At 41.8% G+C, this 20,411-nt stretch overlaps 1 protein-coding gene across 2 annotated transcripts in view; it reads left to right on the forward strand.

Moving 5' to 3' along the window:
* Positions 1-709: 709 nt before the first annotated feature.
* The window catches only part of srpk2 (SRSF protein kinase 2), a 56,275-nt gene continuing 36,573 nt past the window's right edge, over positions 710-20,411 (forward strand). Inside the window, exon 1 of one of the 2 annotated variants that reach the window (XM_008294736.1) lies at positions 710-842. In XM_008294736.1, coding sequence (XP_008292958.1) covers positions 805-842 — 38 coding nt within the window. In that variant the 5' untranslated portion in view covers positions 710-804. The remainder of the gene's footprint in view (positions 843-20,411) is intronic. The other variant, XM_008294735.1, reaches the window with a different exon arrangement.

Genomic DNA, 20,411 nt, shown 5'->3' on the forward strand with positions numbered 1-20,411 from the left:
GAGGGAGGGACTAATTCGTAGGGGAAAATGGGGGAGGAGAGTGTGCCTCAAGGAGAAATGCATCCATTTTTCAGTCGGTGTAACAAGCAGACACCCCTCTGCCTGCACAGAAAGTGGAATGCTCCAGCTTGCTCTGGGCTCTGTTGTTGTGCAGAGCTGCAGAAGGCCTGACAGAGCCAGCTAGACAGAGAGAGAAGGAAGGGTGAGATACATAGACAGAGGCAGACACACTGTGGATCGAGAGCCTGTGAATTCATTTCATCACCCAGCTCAACCAGCGGCACCAGAGAGGAAGGAGAGAAAGGGGAAGAGGGAGACCAGAGGCAGCCTCAGTGAAAGCAGGGAAAGTGAGAGAGAGGCAAGGTGAAGGAGAAGAAGGAAGGAAGGAAAGGGAGGGAGGGAGGAAGGAGGCTCAGGCATGAGGAGGGGCGCCTGACATTGCTGCTATCGCTATCAGCTCACATACACACATCGACACAGGCACACACACTCTCAGGCAGATTGTGCACGGCACAGAAGCTGCTCTTTTATTATCCTTTTGTGGAGCCTTGTCCTCCATCCTTTCATCTCCTCCAAGCAAAGAGGACAAGAGAGACACAGAGAGAGGAGGAAGAGGAGGAGGTAGAAGGACGAGGAGGAGGAGAAGGAGGGGAGGCAGTAACCCTCTCCTCTCCTTTACTCAGACACACAGCTGGGAGAGATAGGGGGAGAAGAGTGAAAAAAAAGAGAGAGAAAGCAGCTTTCTGTTCTATTTCGCCGTCTCCTGTGGTCCCTCGGCCAGAGAGCGGCTAACAGGCACCGCTCATGTCCGTGAACTCGGAGAAATCCTCGTCCCCTGAAAGGTAATACCTCATCTTCCTCCTTGCCTCACTCTTTATCCTCATCATTTTGTCTCCATATGATTGCGTGCATGTTCTTCGTTTTATTTTGTATTCTCACACCACATCCCTCTCCCGCCACCATCCCCCTCAGCACCTCCATGTTTTGTCTCCTGTCTCTTTCTCTTTCTGTTTCTGTCTGTGTACCCTAAGCTGGTTTCTTCTATTGTCTGGGTCACAGCAGTGAGACTGTAGTGGGGGGAAAAAATGCAGTGGTTCATTGTTGCATGGTGTCTAAACATTTCAGATGGCTACTAAAACAGAGCATCCTTACCTACAAACACATAGCAGCATGTGCGGTGCATACACGTCGTCTTAAAACATAATCTCTTTCGCACGCTTCGACACAGATGCACACTGGAGGTGATGCTGCCTTCTAAGACTGTAACATCTCCTATGACAACAGCAACAAGAATACATTCATTTGCACACGCCGACACACACATAGTGCACAGAGCTTACACAGCAAGAGTGTCAACACACGTCAACATTAGCACAGCCAGCAGCAGCAGCAGCAGCAGCAGCAGCAGCAGCAGCAGCAGCAGCAGCAATGCATTTCAGCAGCAGTGCAAGACAACAACTCACCACATGACGCACCTCTGTGCATAACATTACTGAACAATGGCACCTCTGAATGCCACACAACTTCTTTACAGCACACAAAGGCAGTTTGACCATATTTTGGCCAACTGTAAATTAAGTGTAGATATAAATACTGTGGAACATCCAGTGGTGGTGTTCAGCATGAAGAGCAAGGTCACAAGGCATTATCAGTCACATGGCTCACTGTGGCTAATTGAGTAGACACACTCGCATCATACCAGACAAAGACACACAAATAATAGCTTTGTTCGAATTGTCATGACAGGATACATCGCAGTAAATGACGAGCACACACATCAAGGCAGGCCATATGGTTCAGACGCCAGTCCTCATCTCACCCTTGTAATTCAACTGAGATTAATGGACTCTTTAATAATTTGTACCTATTTATGCCTAATTAGACCCTCCCAAGCAGACTTACAAGATCAAAGAGAACACAGTATTTTATTTTTTTACAGAGTTGCTTGGATTGTCCTGATTTAGAAAGTACTTTGAGTGTCGTATAATTCTAGGAGTCAAGTTTGTGGTTTTTTTAATTGAAGAAGAGAAAAGAAAGCAGGAGAACAAACGCTCTGCTTTTGGTAGTTTAAACAGCCAATCTAGAAGTGAATCTGCGAAAGTCGTGACGCATGTGTGCAGACCTCTTCACCAAATGTTTAAGAACCCATATTCATTCAGATCTAATCGGACGAAGCCCACATTCCTATTTCAGTGTGCAGAAAAGAGCGGAAAGAGCTCGATTTGACGGGTGCTGGAGGGTGAGGAGCGGGCAGACTGGATGACTCAGGTAGCCACTGATGCCGTGCCAAGTACGATCAGGCAGAGCTGCTGCCATCCACACAACCTAGTGCCAGGCCCCAGACTGGCACACTTAAACACACAGCACAGTGGGCACACAGATAGGCAAAAGTAAATGGGCACTAACCATATCAGGCATTAATACACGGGCAGTTGGGCACAGAGGAGAGTGGCCTCACAAAGTGAAGTTTAATTTGGAGTAAGAGCCAATGGCAGGGGATATACTCATACTGAAACAACATATTGAGGAAAAAGATCATACTTATGTGTAGCATCTAAACAAAGACAGCAGGAGTATCATCAACCAGCCTTGCTGTGATGAAGTTTGCGGATTTCATCACTTGGCTAGGTTTTCCTTTCCTCTATTGTTTGGGTAACAGCACTCTGCCTGTAATTAAGAATAATGCAGTGGTCCCGTGTTGCATGGCAGCTTCCACTGAAGACTTACAGTCATACACGCACTGCTGCCCCCTTTAACTTCTGCCACATCTCATATGACCACAGCAATAACACAGCTGACTGCCTGTTTTCCCCAGGTGAACCATCGCCATAAACACTTCTAACAAATTTGTCAGATAACTAGTCATGATGTTTTATCTCTTTAGCTCTTAGAATTAACATATAAATACCTAATAATATCCCTATCGGTTATGAACCTCTGGAGTAAAATACTGCTGTGCTCAAAGCTGTATTTAGATGCCACAAGCTGAACAGTGCAACAGGGATAAGAGGGGAATTTGCTACTTTGTGAGTGCAACGTGGACAGTTGTACTTGCTTTTAATAAAATAAGTGCATAATTATAACATTTATTTGCAGTAGTTGGCAGTTGAATGTAGAAATTGATGTGGCAAAAGATTAAGCTTATGGAGACACAGGTGTTGTATGCCCCTATCCACTTACATTTACGTTAAAGAATTCAAAAAACAAACAAAAGGAAAAAAAAAAAAAAAAAACCCAAAACATTAATTTCCACTTTCAGCTTGGTCAAAACAGGCTAGTTGGAGCTTGTATAATTTGTATAATGGCCTAATTCATCATTAATAGAGATATTAGTTGTTTAATTAAATAAGTATCTGTATTTAATTAGTTTGTTGCACAGCATGAGCTCATGAGAAAGTTTAAACTGTTCTTCAGTTTTATTAGTGGATTGTACTCAAGTGTGAATTGAACTGCTAAATCTATATTGGGCTTGTGTTTTGAGACAAATCAGCACATTTTCTCCGTCTACAACACCATCTGGACCCGAGACACCATGCACACACACACAGACAGACAGACCCACACACGCACACACAGACACACAATTCCGTAGTGCTTCATTTAGGATGTGCAGCGACATGTTTGTCAACAATAAGGCAAAGTGGATTGGATGTGCGTTAAAGTAAATGGATGGATGGGCTGGGCCTGAAAAGAGCAAGAAGTGGCACAGTGACAAATTTCTCGTGGAGCACTTGCATTAGGAAGACGATCCCCGTTGTGTAACTTGGCACTTGAGGCATGGTGGAGATGGATGAGGACAAGGAATGTGTGTGTTTGCGCGCGTGTGTGCGGGGACATTTAAGTGTTTTGACATCCTCTTTGCGTGTGAGCAGCTTAAAGCTTCCTTGCGAGGGGTAACAGCACGTCATTTTAGGTCATAACCGATGCTGTTGGGTGGAGGGCTTATGTCCTTTGAAGAAACTTTCTTTAGGGATTAAACAAAAGTTGAATAAACAAACACACGGAGGTCAAGAGTTTACGAAGCATGGCTTTGTTGCCAAGCAGGCTTTAGCTCATGTAGTTTTTGCCGCTGTTGAGGGGCTGGAGTGCTGAAACATGCTGGGTAAACCTCTTCTGATTGTCTACGTTCTGTCAAGCAATGTTTTTGTAAGTTGGAATAACTGTAGTGCTGAGTTAATCTCTTGGGAATGCCACGTCAACTTTAAACTATGCATGTAGTATATAAAAAAAATGGCATTTAATCCTTATGCATGATTTTAGCGCACTTGTGTAGCAGTGCTTGTGAGTGTGCATCTATACCTTGCTAGTATATATCTCATGTCCTACTTCATCTACTCATCACTGATGAAACACAGGTTGCTAGCTTCATCCACATACTCTTATGCAGCCTCCCTCCTGACTCCCTTTTCGACTGCGTGCTCTACCACCGTTTTATTGGTGCTTCTTTTATTTCTTCTGTACTTGTAAAGTTCTACTCTAATTGAATAACTGTTCCAGCTCTGGGGAAAAAAAAAGAAAAGAAAAAGAGGAGAGATTAAACTAAAGAAAACAATAAAGAAAGAAGAAAAGAAAAGGACAGCCAGAGCAGCAGAGGTTGTTGAGTGTTGGAAAGTGTCCAGACGGTCAGTAAGCCAGGCCCATGCAGCAGACCGCATCCCATCCAGCAGCTTTCACATTCACGCAGTGTATGCAGCTTCGACTGGCCTATATGGCCTCCACCATCTTCTCTGGTTTGACCCACATCACTGTAGGCGCACATGGGCACACAAACACACACACACAGTCATGAGCAGCCCCAGCCATTCCGCGACATGACAATATCTAATGAAGCGTGGCAGCGAGCTAGCTAGCAAACTAGCCAGCCTGCCCTGCCTGTCTGGCTTTCTGGCCTCCATTATCCCCACCATGCCACCAGCCCCCCCTCTCATGTCTGAAAGGAAACAGAGGAACGCCTTTACTTTCTCTCCTGCAGTCTCTTTTTTTTTGTTTTTTGTCGTATTTTGCCTCCAGTCTCCGTTTGGGACAGATGGGGAAGGGGACACCTCATGCATGCCGTCTCTTCTGTCCCTATGAGGGCTTTTGGTATTGTATCAATGGTAAATAGAAGGCAATGTGGGTGTATGTGCTGCCGAAACTGCCTTGAAATCCTTCGGGCTTTACAAACTAGTTTAACCTGACTGCATTGCTGCGTCACCACACAGTTACTCTGGGAATTTCCACTCCGTTCAATTAAATCCTATGTGGTTAATCAGTAATAGGAATCACTGAGTCAAACATCCAGCCGCCAGAAACAAGACACCTCACGAGTAGTGTGTCAATCGCCATGGCAATGCCCCCAAAGAGCTGTCATGTGATCCGGACTCAGGCACCTGATCTGCTGAGAGTGCATCTGTAGGGTGGCGGTGTCACCGTGTGTAGTGTGGGGTCAAAGGTCACGCTGAGGTATCAGAATGAAAAATCCATACACTGTAGGCTGTTATTGTTGTTGTGTGACGAAACTGAAATCACTGTTTGATTACTAATGATTCTCTTGTACATGGAATAAACAGCCCTGTATTGTTTTTTTTCAATGCTCCGTCACTGTTTACCTTGGCAGCTACACCACTACAGTGCTTCTTGTTGAAAAACTAAATTCAAGAGCGCAAACTCTTCCGCATTTGTTTGTCTTCACCAATAAAATGGGAAAGCACTTTTTTCCCTTATTCTCTGCACTACTGCATTCCACAGTAAAAAAAAAAAAAGAAAGAAATTGTTTGGTTTTGGCTAAAGTAGTGAGGAAATTACCATTAAAATGATATTGTTTTGTATGAAAAAGTCAGAATTTTGCTACTGAATCCACATGATAAGCAGCAAGACTTATTGACGTGTCATCTGGTTTGACTTTCTATTGCTCTAGATTGTGTGTGTTTGTGTTTCTGTGTGTCCAGTCCCAGTTGACTCAGTATGTTTACATATACAACATTCCAGCCCTTCCTGCGGTGCTTTAATTGGTCATTTCACATAACTCACTCGCTTCCTTTTCTCTCTTTTCACCACTTCACAATCTCCTTTCCTTCTCTTTCATTTCTCTTTTTTACCTCTATATCTCCTGCTGTCATTTGGTGTTGGTTCCATTCGGGAGTTTTTTTTTTTGTTTCTCTGCTTGGATGGGATCTCATGCAATCCTAGTCTCTATTAGTGAGGTTTATTGTTGTTTGCTATGCTGCTGTGAAGTCCTTACACAAAAATGTAAAAATATTATAAATGTGAACAATGTGCACTATTCTGCAACACTGATTGTATAGCCAACGTGTGAAATTAGAGTAAATCAATACAGTTATGTTTTCAGCTCTGTGCAATTTCCTTTACAACAATCATTTCCTGTTGGGAAACAAAAAGTAATTTAAACTGGCCTTTCATATACCCATACAAGTGCAGTTTTGCATTGTTAGTAGATTGTCAGGTACCAAGTGTGCTCTTAGGGATGCTCATTGTTTCGAAACAGTGTTAATAGTACACTGACTGTACTTCCATTATGCAACAGGACTTTGATAAGGAAAAGAACAAGGAAGTACATTCTTCTCTGGATCCCCTATCTTACTTTGGGATGTCCTTAGCTGCAATGTAAATGGTTAGCATGCAACAAGGGCCTTTCTCTCTCATTAGCTCACAGCTATCCACTATCAGCATATTAGTCATCCTGGAATCTTTACTGCCACAACACTGTAAGTTATACTCAGCAGAAACAGGGAAATGGAGGAAGAGTGAGAGAAAAGGAAGAGGGAGGGCAGAGGGGGGAGAAAGTTTGAGATTTTTTGGAGGGAGAGGACCAGAGAAATGTGGGTACAACGTTAGCCCGCAGAGAGAGAGATGATCCCACAGAGGAACTGAGAAAGAAATGATAATAAAGCCAGAGTGAGAATCCTGTGAGAAAGAGAACGAGAAAGACCAAGATAGAGACGGAGAGGAAAGAACAGGAAAGGACAGCAGAAACCTCAGGAGAGAGCTCCAGATAGATAAAGATAAAAAGCAGGGGAGAGAGAGAAGGAGAGGCGAGGCAAGGAGAGGAGGGAAAGTGAGGGAAGATGGAGGGAGAAGATAGATGGCTCTCTGCAGACTTGCGCAGTGTGTTGGGTAATGCTAGGTCACCGGGGGACTAATCTCTACTGATGCTGCAGCAGCGTTGAAGCAGTGGAATGATAATGGCCTGTTTGTGTTTGTGTGCGTGGGGAGACGTGTTTGTTTGCGCGGCTTTGCATACGCACGTGTGTGAAAAGATGACATGTTTTGATTTGAAGGTACCACTTTTTTTTTTTTTGGTCCCCTTTTGTCTCCTGCTACAGTCAACCCTACACAAACACATAAACATGCTCACGCAAATTACCTCTGCTCGGTGCCTTATGCCCTGTAGGACTGAATCACCAGTCTGCTGCATAACTGTGAACAGTATTCATCTGTTGTGTCTGAGAACACTGTTCAGCTGTTGTGTCTCTTCCTGCGGCATGGTCATGGGTGCGTGTGTGTTGTTGTTTTTTTTTCCCACTTCAGCCCTGAATGGGTTGGGTTTATTGAGCTCTGGATCCATGAAAGTCTTCCAACATGCCAACTCGACATGCTCCACTCACACTCAGGCCTCAAGTTTGACAGCAAGGATGTGGTGCTAACAGCCAATATCACCATGGTGTTGTGTAGGGATGGGGCTTGACAGTATTTTATCCAATCCAAATACAGTATCAGTACCACTCTTCAAATCTGAATCCCTTAAATCCCATTAAGTCTAGCTTTCATCATTTGCCACGAGCAAAAGTTATAAATAACCACAAGACAAAGATTTTGTTTATAGCCTGATCTGCGATCAGCTGCTGTTAGAGGAAGAGCCAGAAAGGATGGTGTTTTTAGTTGTAGCTATTAAATTTGTCAGCATTAATATTCATCAAGCTGCCTAATTTATTTGTATAGCCTACAGGTAGTGATGACAGAAGCGACTGATGATTGTTGTTCTGATAATGGAATAACTTCTACACGTGATTTTTCAGAAATGACTTCATCCAAATTATGGAGGTCTTGATTCACAACTATGTGACTTAAAGTATTAATGTGTGCGTACTGCCATAAACTGATCATTTCAATCAGCTGAGAGCAGGAACAAAAGACTAAAGTTTTAGTGGAGGTGTTACACCATTAACATGAACTAACCTCAGCTGGTATGAACTACCAGTGCCAGCTGTCAGTGTGAAGCTGCCAAGAAGGCTGCATGAAACCAGGTCTACTACTAACCACCAACGAGATGCAAAATAAAACCGGTTCCTATAAGCCAGTCCCTGTGGTGAGTGTATTCCTGTTGTTCCCAGCACACATTGATGTGGAGATCCTGGTGTGGTACTGTTATGAATACTGTCCCGTGCTATTTTATAGGATACAACAGTGCCTATAACAATATGGAAGTACTCTGGCTTATATAAGAGAAAACCACACAACATAGAAACACCTTTTTCATACTGTCAGTCTCCCTCATTAGCAATCAACTGATGCGTTTGTCTCAGGTTTGATACATACTATTAGGAATCATGGAGCACAATGACAATAAATATTCAATTAAAATACATTAGTTTATTAGAATAGATTAATTAAAAAATGGAAATGAGTTTTAAAAAAAAACCCCAAAATGATACAGATAATTGGAAACATGCTGAATATTGAATCCAAATTTTGGCCATGCTGATGTTTGCTCGACCTCTATCTCTGATGCTGCCAAACCAGCGTGGCACAGACACGGGATCTGTTGAGGTGTTCTTTGTCATCAGGATACTAGAGGTGGATTGTGGGTTGGAAGGTGGCATGACTTTGGAGGCCAAGTCCACACCTTAGGCTCTTTGTTGTGTTCCTCAAGCTGTTCCTGAGCAGTTTCTTTGCTCTGGATAGGCTCATTGTCTGCTTGGCGAGGCCGCTACTGGATGTGGTGATCCTGATGTGGGCAGTTTCATAGGAGTGAAGTTACATGGCATCCATACAAAAAGTGAAAAGATTGGTCAATTAATCAGTTAGGTTATCAACAGAAAATTATCAAACAACAATTTGAGCAGTTAATCTTTTTCTAAAGCCTTTGAAATAAATTTTTTTTCAGTCATCAGTAATAACTGAATATCCTTGGGTTTTAATTTGTTAAACAAAACAAGGACTTTGAAAATTCAAATTAGGTATGTGCTATCCAGCGTTGAGTTAACGTATTCCAAAGTAATGTATTTCTGTGATCACATCATGTTTGCCTCCAATGCGACCTTATAATGAATTAATGTACCTTCATTCAGTAGCCACAGCATTTTTCTGTGACATGCTCTTTGGGCTGGTTTTCATCAATTTCACTGTTGGCTTTGTGGTAATACTTTATTAAAGAGCATGAAAGAAGGATCTTGTGTATGTCCTCCTACTTGGGATAGAGATAGGTGCTGATATGTGGACACATGTAAGGTTTAACGTTGTATTGTTAACTGGCAATTATGTGACAATGCTTCTCAGAAGATGTTGTGAAGTAATGCAAAAGTAAATCAACATGTAGTACTGGAAATTGTTTCCTACAGGGAATAAATAAGTACAGGGATGCATCACGTTTTTTTTAAATAAGTAATGAGTAATGTGTAACATAGTCCTGTTTAGAGTAACGACCCCAACACTCCGATTTGGCTTGGAGAGGGACAATCCACACAGGTCATTATTTTTAACGAGCTCCACCTTTTACCACCGACCTGTACTGCTAGGAAAATAGAGGCCTCAGTTTTCCTCAGTCCTAACAGCAATATGTAAAACTCTGACTCCAGACACACTGGTATGCTAATCAGCTGACACTCAATTCGTATTATGAAGTATTTTTGGGAACATCACTGTCTAGGACCCTAATTGACATGGGAGAGTTTTCACAGTGTATTTTTGTTTGTTTTAATTGTCATGCAGATGGGGATGCGCTAATGGGTTGCGGGTGTTGCATTTCTGATCTGTATGTGATATGTTGTGTGTGTCTGTTTGTGTTGTTTTGTGTATTACATACATGCAACTGGATCTATGTTATCGTATGTTTGTGTGCATTGGTGCCTACATGTTCCAAACTTACATGGGCATTGAGATAGAGCCTTAGCAGGTGGGTGTCACAGCCCCATGTGACTTCTGCTGGAATTCAGGGCTGGGTTCATCTTGTGTGTCCACTGCTGCATCTGAGAGTCTACAGCAGAGAACGGGAGTTGTGCTCTCTGTTCAGTCATCCATCCTTCTTTCCTGTCTCATGGAGTTAAGCTCGAATTTGACGACTAAGAAGAGATGGGGTCTGGCTTTGTGTGTGCTCCGCCTGCGCCACAGGGCCCTCCGAACCAGGTAGAGGGAGGAGAAAGATAAGAAAAGATGGAAGTAAAGTGTCAGTGAGGTGTTGGATTGACAGTGCTAATAGGCAGGGTTCAAGACAATGTGTGAGTTCTTGTTTTCAACTGATAAGGCTGAGTTTCAGGATTGCAGTTTGTCATTTAACAAGGAAGCCCCATTGAGATCAATGAATTTCTGTCGGAAACTATGCAGAGGAAAAAGAATGAGCAATAGAGTGTGGCAAAGGCCGGCTGGATTGACAGGATTAATAGGATAAATAATGATTTTGATCTGTGGACTGGCTGCAGGGCTGTGGTGATTTTGATTTAGCATTTTTTTCACCTCTTTTTTTTTTTCCCCTCCAAAAACACAGATAGAAGGACAAAAATGACTGACAAGTAGATATGGGGAGCAGTGCAGTGCTACCAGACTGACAAGAATAATAACATGAAGACAAAGGGGTTCAATGCAGAGGAAGCAGTTCATCCATGTGCAACCGGCAGGATTTGCATCTATGCATTGATAAAGTCAAGAACAATAGAATTTTTGGAATATTTTACGTATTTTTTTGAGCTGCAACAACTGGCATAATATTAATCTACCTTTTTGGTGAATATATAAATAGTTTTAGACATTTGTGAAGCAAAAAATACTGGATTACTTGCTAATGAAATGCAAATTTCAAATGTGTTTTTTTTCTTGATTGATTTTATATCTCAGTCTTTGTTTGTTTTTTGTACCAAATTAATTTATTAAAGCATAAAAATAGCCACAGTGTATAAAGTGCAGTCTGAAAGTGCTTTTTTTTAACCTAAAAATGGGTTAGTAGCACATCTTTCCAGGGAGATACAAACATTATTTAAAAAAAACAAGTACCACCTCATAAAAAAGATGGATGTTTTTCAAAGCCTTGGTCCCGTTCAGCTCTATGCTCTGTATTAATCCGGTGAAATTATGTCTGTATTTGTGGTGCTGATTATTAACTTTAATTTCACGAGCTGAAGACAACAACCAGGCTTTGATATGTCATGCCAGAGAGAGTGTGATGATCACTGCTGTTCACGAGGCATCCTCCTGATCTTCATATGCAAATCTCATCAAACTAAAACACGTCTGTCTCTCAAACAAGCAATTTTATTTATCCCATCCTGATTTTTGTTCCCCTTTGTATAAGATAAGAAAATAAAAGATATTCAATTTAGTGGAAACATCTGCAATTTCCGCATTCACTAGTGATAAAATTGTGATCTCGGTTATGAGTAGGGGAATGTCTGTCCACAGTATGCCGTGAAATAAGACAAACAAAATAAGCTTCGTAATTGTGCTCTTCATTGGATTGACAGGTCTATCGTATAGATTATTATAGTTCTGAGGCACAGCTATGTATATATAGATGTTATTAAAGGTGACATCCTGTTTGATTGGCAGTGATTAATTGAAGGGATTTAGCGCCTGCTTCTGAAAACTCATATTGCTGTGTTGCTTTTCAGGATTATTGTTACCTAGCTCCGCTTGAGGCCTTTGCTATCGACAAAGCCCAGTGGGAGTGATGAGCAGGCTGCAGCCGCATAGTCAATATCAAGTTAATCCATTTATTAATACGCAGGATTTGATGTTGCTGGTGTTGTTTTTTTGTCAAAAGCTAAGTAAAGAGAAGAAACTTGAGTAACAAGATATTACAAACCAGCTGACAGAAATACAGAGTTTTCACATATTAGAGCTTTTTTGCCACTTAGACACGTTTGTGAAAAGCACAGGTTTGATTCGTAATGTTAAGGGTATTTCACTCCATTTGAGTGTCCTAGTGAGCAATGCCAGCTCACCCTTGTTAATGTTATCCCTCCTGCAATGCCTTAAGTGTTTGCTGTTCAAGGGGCCTATAGGCTTTCTGAGTATTTTCACGACTTCTAGTATGTTTTCCAGTATATTTCTTTTGACCGTCATCGGAGCTCTGAAAGCCTAAATAGCAACCCTAATGTAAAAAGGAGAAAAGAGATTTAGAGTAGAAATAGTAGCTGAGAAAACAGTCTCACTGAAGTCCAATTGCTACAGTAGCTATAAAAGAGTCTACTTATTTAATTCAATTCAGTTTTATTTTATTTATGTAGCGCCAATTCACAACATATGTCATCTTATAGCACTTCACATAGTGAGGTGAAGACCTTACGAAGTTTTAAAAAAGAACAGAGAACCCAGCAATCCAAAGTTGCCTTTGGATTCCCTATGAGCAAGCAGTCAGTGATAGAGGCAAGGAACAACAACAACAGCAAAAAACACAGAACCAGGCTTTGGGAAGGCGGCCATCTGGTTTGACCGGTTGGGGTGTGAGTGGGGATGAGGGGGGTGCAGGATCGCAGGAGGGGTTGGGATAGCAGGTGGAGAACAGACAAACAATACAACTGAACAATGAACATTTTAACGATCGGCGAGGCCAGAAACGACTAGAGCTGTGTAGCTCTAGATCCACGGACACCCGTAGAGAGAACAAACACAGGACCTTGGGGGGAACACAGAGTCGGTGATATATAACTGTATGGTAGAGAGAGAGAGGAGAGGAGAAGAGCCTAGTGCATCATGGGAATCCCCCGGCAGGATAAACCTATAGCATCATAAATAAGGGATGGCTCAGGTGATCCTCAGCAGCCCTAACTATAAGCTTTATCAAAGGAGAAAGTTTTAAGCCTAATCTTAAAAGTAGAGAGGGTTTCTGCCTCCCGAAACCCAAACTGGGAGCTGATTCCACAGAACAGAACAGAGGAGCCTGAAACCTCCTCCCATTCTGCTTCTGGAAACTCTGGGAACCACAAGTAAAGCTGCAGTCTGAGAGCGAAGGGCTCTGTTTGGATGATACGGTGCAACATGGTCGTAAGACAAGATGGAGCTTGGTCATTAAGGGTTTTATATGTGAAAAGCAGGATTTCAAATTCTATCCTGGATTTTACAGAGAGCCAACGAATAGAAGCTAGTATGGGAGAAATATGATCGCTGTTACTGGTTCCTGTCAGAATTCAGGCTGCAGCATTTTGTGTCAGCTGGAGGTTTTTAAGAGAATTATTGGGACATTCTGTAAACAGGAAATCACAATAGTCCAGTCTAGAAGTTATAAATGCATGGACGAGTTTTTCAGCATCACAAGATTGAGGTAAAAGCCTTGTTTACGCAACTGGAGTTTGCATGAAACGTGCTCAAATTTCTTTGTTTTTATTCTGCAATTGAGAAAATTTGTTGAATGGCAGCTGGGAAAGATTTCACATGTAGCAATTCTGTCTGGTGCATTTTCCTCTTGAATCAGTTACAATAGTTTGTGTGATAATGCAGCAGTCTGCAGGACAACAGAAATTTCAGCTGAGCTTGAGCTAATATCTGCGTAGGACTATAGCTAGCAATAGTTTTATATTGTTATTGCATCTGCTGATTGTTTTCTTTATCAGCTGATGAATGGTTTAGTTAACACAATGTCAGAAAATAGTGAAGGATGCATGGTTTCCTACAGCACAAGTCTCAGTGTTGACATTGTTTGTTTAATTCAACCATCGCTCCAGAATCCAAAGATACTGAATACACTCTTGTATATGATGAAGAAAAGCAGCAAATCATCACATGTGAGAAGCTGAAACCGATGATAACCAATATGGCTTCTGTCTAATTTAGTTGGCTGTTTTGTTATTCTGCTCGTAGTTGCAGCTCTCAATCTAGATCAAAATAAATACTCACATTTACCTTTATAAGAAAAGAAAACATTGTTTGTTTTTAATATATCACCTTCTTCATCCACGTTAAATGACAGTATGACCTGTTTCACTTTCAGGGTTTTGTATCACTAGTTGTTGTAGCTGTCCTCATTTGGTTGGTTGGAGGTGGCTGTGGCTGATGTGCCTGTAGCACGTTTACAGACATTTTACATACATGCACATGGCTTCTTGCGATCCCTTCAGTTGACGTGGGCGGATGTAACCTCCACAATAAGGGGCTTTGTGGCTAGCTGACGTCATTGGAATGTATAAATACCAAATGCAGTGAATGCATGCACTACAGAGACAGGAAAGCACATTGTAGAGCATAAATGCTCCGCACAGTCAAAGATACAGCAGATACCCAGCGGCTCTTTGTGTCAGATTTGTGGTCGGATGTTTCTATACTGAGCAGAGTAAAGCATGAACATCAGACTAATGGCTTTTTGCACAACAGAGCACCGAAAGCACACAAGTGGATGAAAACACACAAATACGCATGTTATTATCCTGGTGTGCATATTCATTTTAATGTGTTTCGGGAGGTGGATGTTGTTATTTGTGTTTGAGAGATAAAAATGCGCCGGTACTGCTGGATTTGCGGCCAGGTCACTTGACATCGAATGTTATGTGTACACAAGCGTGCGTATGCCACCCCACCAGCCATGTAGAGCAGCGTTCCTGCTTTCCAATGCAAATTTTATTCCAAGTCAAAGCGTTTTCCATGCAGTCACAGATGTGTGTCTCACTGCTGCCAGTTTATTGTAGTGCACTAACATCACTATATTTGTGCATGCTATAGGGCTTTTGTATAGATTTTGCTCATTGGCTTTTGTTGGCTCTCATCTTGTATTGCATTTGTGCACGTGTGTATTTGTGTTACCCATTCATCATATAGCTACTGTAGAGTTCTGCCAATATAATACAGTGTGAGGTCATGTATCCATCGGTTGCCTGTGGGGAATTTCACCAACAGTGAATTCAGTGTATATAAATTGGTGTGACACAGCCTCTAGCATCAAAGTCTGAGGTTTTATTCATAGGGAGCTGCAGTGTTTAGATGGAACATGAAGAACTGCACAAAACTGCAGTCTTTTTATAGTTTTTGTACCCAAACTGTGGCTTGCATCTCATGTTATAGCCACTTTCAAGAGATGCTTTTACCCCTTGTGGCATGTGGTGCACTGACTACTGTATGTCACACAGTGAGACAGCATCTAGCAACATCTTAACAACATGCGTGGCTGTTAATAAAACACGCATTTATTACAGTAACATACAAGATTAATTAAGCTCGATTGTGTACTTTTAAAATTTTTACTAGAGCTAGTGAGGGCTGTGATTATAAAGCCGCTTTATTGATCCCAGTGAGGAAAATTTACTTATTACAGCAGCTCTGGGAGCAATGGGTGGATGCAAACGGGCTACCCAAATCTCAATGAGAAGAATAAGCATAAAATAAAAGAATACTTAACATGCTTCAACTTTAGACAAGTTTTGTCTCACTGCATATGCCAAAGATCTGTATTATTAATAAGCTGTATTATTTGCTAATCTAATGATGCTTTTACTTGATTTGTGGTCTCAGGAGCTTGTGAGAGTCCTTCATATCTGCTCTTTGCCACTTAACTGTGGCAGGTAGAATCCTTCAGAAAGTTTTGTCTTTATTCAGGACTATCACACTGTGAATCACAGACCTAGATGACTATGAGAAGGAGCTCAACTGACACATTTATTCAAACAATTATGGACAGAACATACAAAGTATAGGCGTGTGCTTGGGGCTGTGTCAAGTCAAGCTTTTAGGTTCACATAGCTCATATGTTAATGATCTTTTTATTGATCGAATGTGATTATTATTTTTTATTTATATGTTTCAAGGTTGATTTCAGGGGTTGGATATGTGTGCATTAGAAGACCAGTGTTACAAATAGAGATTCTAGGTTTTCTAAGGAATGGAATTCCTAAAGAGGCTTGTTTCTCAACTTATGGAATTCAACCTGTGCTTCAGGTCCATTTAGGAAGATGCATTCTCATTTCTGAGAAGCAGCTGTCTGTCTAAAGAATGTAGGACTTAGAGTTTCTCACAATGTGTAGAAAACCATGCCATTAAGTTTAAACTTACAAACTATTAGGAATGAGTCAATGGGAAAAGAGTTTTGTGTTCACTGTCATGTCTTAAATATGCTGTTGTTCTTGATCTTCTCTGGGATAAAGATAAACAGAGAAATGGACTCCGTCTGTCTCCCTATTGCAATGGACTAAATTTACCAACGACGCAGAGAGCGTTTGTTTTATTAATTAGGGTAATAAGAGTCATGGCTGTATTTCCACAACAGCTGCCACAAGAGGCCTCAAGCTATCACTTTTGCACCTACAATGGAGATAAACGTCTTATATGCTCAGTATTTTTGTGTCAATGACTGTTTATCTTTGACAGCCATTTATGCTCACCATGACACAACTGCTCCCTGAACTTCTCATCCCTGCTTGAGATGAGCAAGTTAAGACTATATTAGTTGCTGCTACTGTAACAGAACACCCCTGAATCTTTAACAGAACTGTTTATGATCATGTTGCAGTGATACCAGATTTTCACAAGGAAGGAAAGTGCAGAACACAACATTTTTGGTCTGATAGTTGCATCAGCTGGCAGAAGCACAGTGCTAAATTGGAAGACTACTTTTTTAAATGCCCTGGGGCTGATGGGCTACTTGCTTTGTGCCTTTGTTCTGTTGATTCGCCATGTTAGCTGGTGGGGATCTCTTTGAAGCCAAAGTAGAAGTTCAAGATTAGGGCAGCAGCCACTTGCACATTGAATGCACCTTTAATACAGTGAATGAATGGATGGTGGTATGAAACAGGATCCTGCAAAGCCATACTGTGCAGCTAGAGATTGTGATGTGGGGGCCGTGCAGCCAGTGACGTCAGGCCGCATCCTGAAAATAGCGGTGAGATCTAAGTTGTGCACACAGACAGATCCTCCGGAGGAGAGGAGAGAATGAGTCAGCTGTCTTGCCGACACGAGCCGAGATGCAGGGAGTGAAAGATGAACGATGAATCAATCAGAGGTAGAGACACCTCCATTGGAATGGAAAAGCGGAGCTGAAGGACACCCGCGGTCTGAAACCCACGCCTTAACATTGAGAGTGGAGGACGATGCTCTTGTTGCTAAGGAATACCTGTTACCTTGGTGATAATGAGATATGTTAAAGGGATGAGTCATCAAGTTTGAACTCGAGAGCGGTCAGCTGTTCTGTATGGCTTCTCGCTGGTCGAGATGTGTTAGCAATGCTGTGTGACTCTGTTTGTCATTAACACCAGGGCACGTCACTGATGTGAAGTCTCAGCAGGCATGCAAATGAAATTATTAGACCTAATCAATCAAAAGGCAAGGGAGTATAAAAAAAGCAAACCCTAAGAATATCCTAATGACAGTGGCGTATTTTTGCAATTATGTTTTGCAGAGACGAAACAAATACTCCAAGCAAGTCGCAATAACTCAGTGTAGAAATATTCCCTGTAGAAGTCCTGCATTCAAAATATTACTTGAGTAATAGCACAAAAATATTAGTGTCAAAACTTACTTGAAGTACCAAAAGTAGAAGTGCACATTATGCAGAACGCTAGAATGGTATTGTAATCACTCATGCATTAATGTGTAAATCACTTTAATGTTGCTGATGGTAACAGTGGGGTTGATTTTAACTTCATACTGCTGGCTTACGCTACAATGCATCATACTTTAGTCGCTGATTATATTTTGCATTAATAATCAGATGGAAAAAATGCAAAACATTCTCACACAACAGCAGTGACTGATTATATTCTAATGATGGGGGAATCTCCATGCGTCAGCCAACTTAGTGCTCAGACTGATGACTCAACAGACAGGATCTGCAGTGACGAGGTCTGAAGCACAGTTAAAGTTGGAGCTTTCAATGAGAGACTGCAACATTTTGACATAAATCATCATCGTCGGGGTGACTGGCTATTGTCTGTCTTGAATCATGGAAAGTAACTGAGAACATTTACTCAAGTACTGTACTTGAGGTACTCGTTTGTTGGTGCATTTGTTCTGTGTTGCTTTTTATTTCTATATGTTGGACTTTCTACTCCACTACATTTCTATCTGGCAGCTTGTTATGAGTTAGTGTTCAATTTAGGGCTTATGAAATACAATACATTGTTCAAAAATAAAATCAGAGGTTTCTAACCAGTTTGTCTATGAGCTGGCTACAAAAAGGGATTTCCTCTTTTAATATTCTCAGATAATTTCATTTAAATAACTTGCTGAGGCCCCAAAAGACCCAAGTTATTACCAAAAATAGGAGAAAAAATAAAAATAAAAACAACATGTTGGATTTGTGTTCTTTCCAATCCTAAATATAGATTCAGTGATCCAATAGTAATTTTGTCAAATTTAGTAAACATCTCATCATGGTCAGCTAGCTGTGTGTTCTCGGTGTGTGCTGAAGAAAAATTTGTACACAGCACCGGCTCTGTAAATGGCAAACAGCCCAGCACTATTCCGGCATGTGCTGTGAAGGCTGATTCTCATGTACAGAATAGAAGGGAAGGGAGGGGTACAGGTGATGGGCGAGATGTCAGGCATTACTATTAACAATCTAATGTCACATACTATATCACAATATAACTGTGTCATACTGCAGAGAGGACATTTTTGAGTTCTTTCTTCCTCTAACCCTGGTTGCACTGTTTCCTTACTGGTGCAGGACTTTATATTGCAGAGAGAAATGAGCCCACAGTGAGTAAAAATGTGACAAAAAATAAAGCAAAAACTGTGGAGTTCAGAGTGTTAACACTGGTAATTCTGATCATTTCTACAAAGAAAATTGGACATCGGACCTCTGTGGCGAAAAAATGGGTGGCTGTGGCTCAGGTGGTAGAGCGGGTTGTCCTCCAATCGCAAGGTTGATGGTTCGATCCTCCGCTCCTCCACAGTTAAAGTGTCCTTGGGCAAGACACTGAACCCAAAGTTGCTCCCAATGGCAGGCAGCACTTTGAATGGCAGCTCTGTAACCACTGGTGTGTGAATGTGTGTGTGTGAATGGGTGAATGAGAAACACATTGTAAAGCGCTTTGGATAAAAGCACCATATAAGTGCAGACCATTAGACCAGACTAAAAAAAAATTGACACTGTTTTTCATTTCATTCACCGAGTTATACACTGACACCAGTGAATCTGTGATAACCAACTTTGGGAGGATACTGGCCTGGCTGACCGTTTTGCTCCAGTGACAATGCTGTTCACATTCCATCAACCAGAGCTCAATAGCCACAACTCTGCTAGGTTCAGCTTCAGGGGATTGAGTCGGAAACTAAAGACAACTATTAGGTGTTCTGCTCACAGTTAATTCTCATGCTTGTTGGCACAGAAGTGTATTTATATCAAAATTCATGTTTGTTTAGACGGTAAATCTAGAAATTGTTTTAGTTTACACTGATATTTTCAGTCCTGTCAACCCAGAAGTTCCATCCATTATCTATACACCGCTTAATCCTCACTAGGGTCGCAGGGGGGCTGGAGCCTATCCCAGCTGACTTAGGGCGAAGGCTGGGGACACCCTGGACAGGTTGCCAGTCTGTCACAGAGCTACACTTAGAGACAGACAACCAAGCACACTCACATTCACACCTACGGACAATTTAGAATCACCAATAGACCTCAACATGTTTTCGGACTATGGGAGGAAGCTGGAGAACCTGGAGAGAACCCACGCTGCACGGGGAGAACATGCAAACTCCACGCAGAAAGATCCCGGGTGTCCTCACCAGGACGCAAACCGGTGACCTTCTAGTCAACAGTGCTCACCACTAAACCACCTTGCAGCCCAACCTAGAAGTTGACAGCAACAAATCAGACATATTTGCAAAGCATGCTATGATGGTGAATTCACTGGTGGAAAAACAACCTGCTTTATGAGTAGTTAAGAATCCCGTCTTTGGTGTTATCTTAGTTTCCATCCCTGTCCTGTTGATTTTGTCAATTGATTTCATTTTTCATCTGTGTTCAGTATTTTCCTCGTCCCTCAGCACAGCACAGCGTTTCCGCTGCAGTTGCGATGACAGAACTGGTTTTGAAGTGTGAATGATGAAGCTTGGACATTGAACACAAGCATCAAGAACAGCCTTACAATTAGTCTTCGGGCAGCTCAAACTTTGAGCTAGCCATATCATAGTGTACATGAGCGATTGTGCAAGGAAAAATATTTTCTTTCGTATTTCTTTTCTGAGCTGATTATCACACAAAACATGCTGGATCCAGAAAAGCAAGCTGGCCTGTTGCAAATTTAACACTGGGGCTACAGATGCCATTGCAGGGCGTGAGA

This window comes from Stegastes partitus, unplaced genomic scaffold (genome assembly GCF_000690725.1).
Source record: "Stegastes partitus isolate 25-593 unplaced genomic scaffold, Stegastes_partitus-1.0.2 Scaffold989, whole genome shotgun sequence".
NCBI lineage: Eukaryota > Metazoa > Chordata > Actinopteri > Pomacentridae > Stegastes > Stegastes partitus.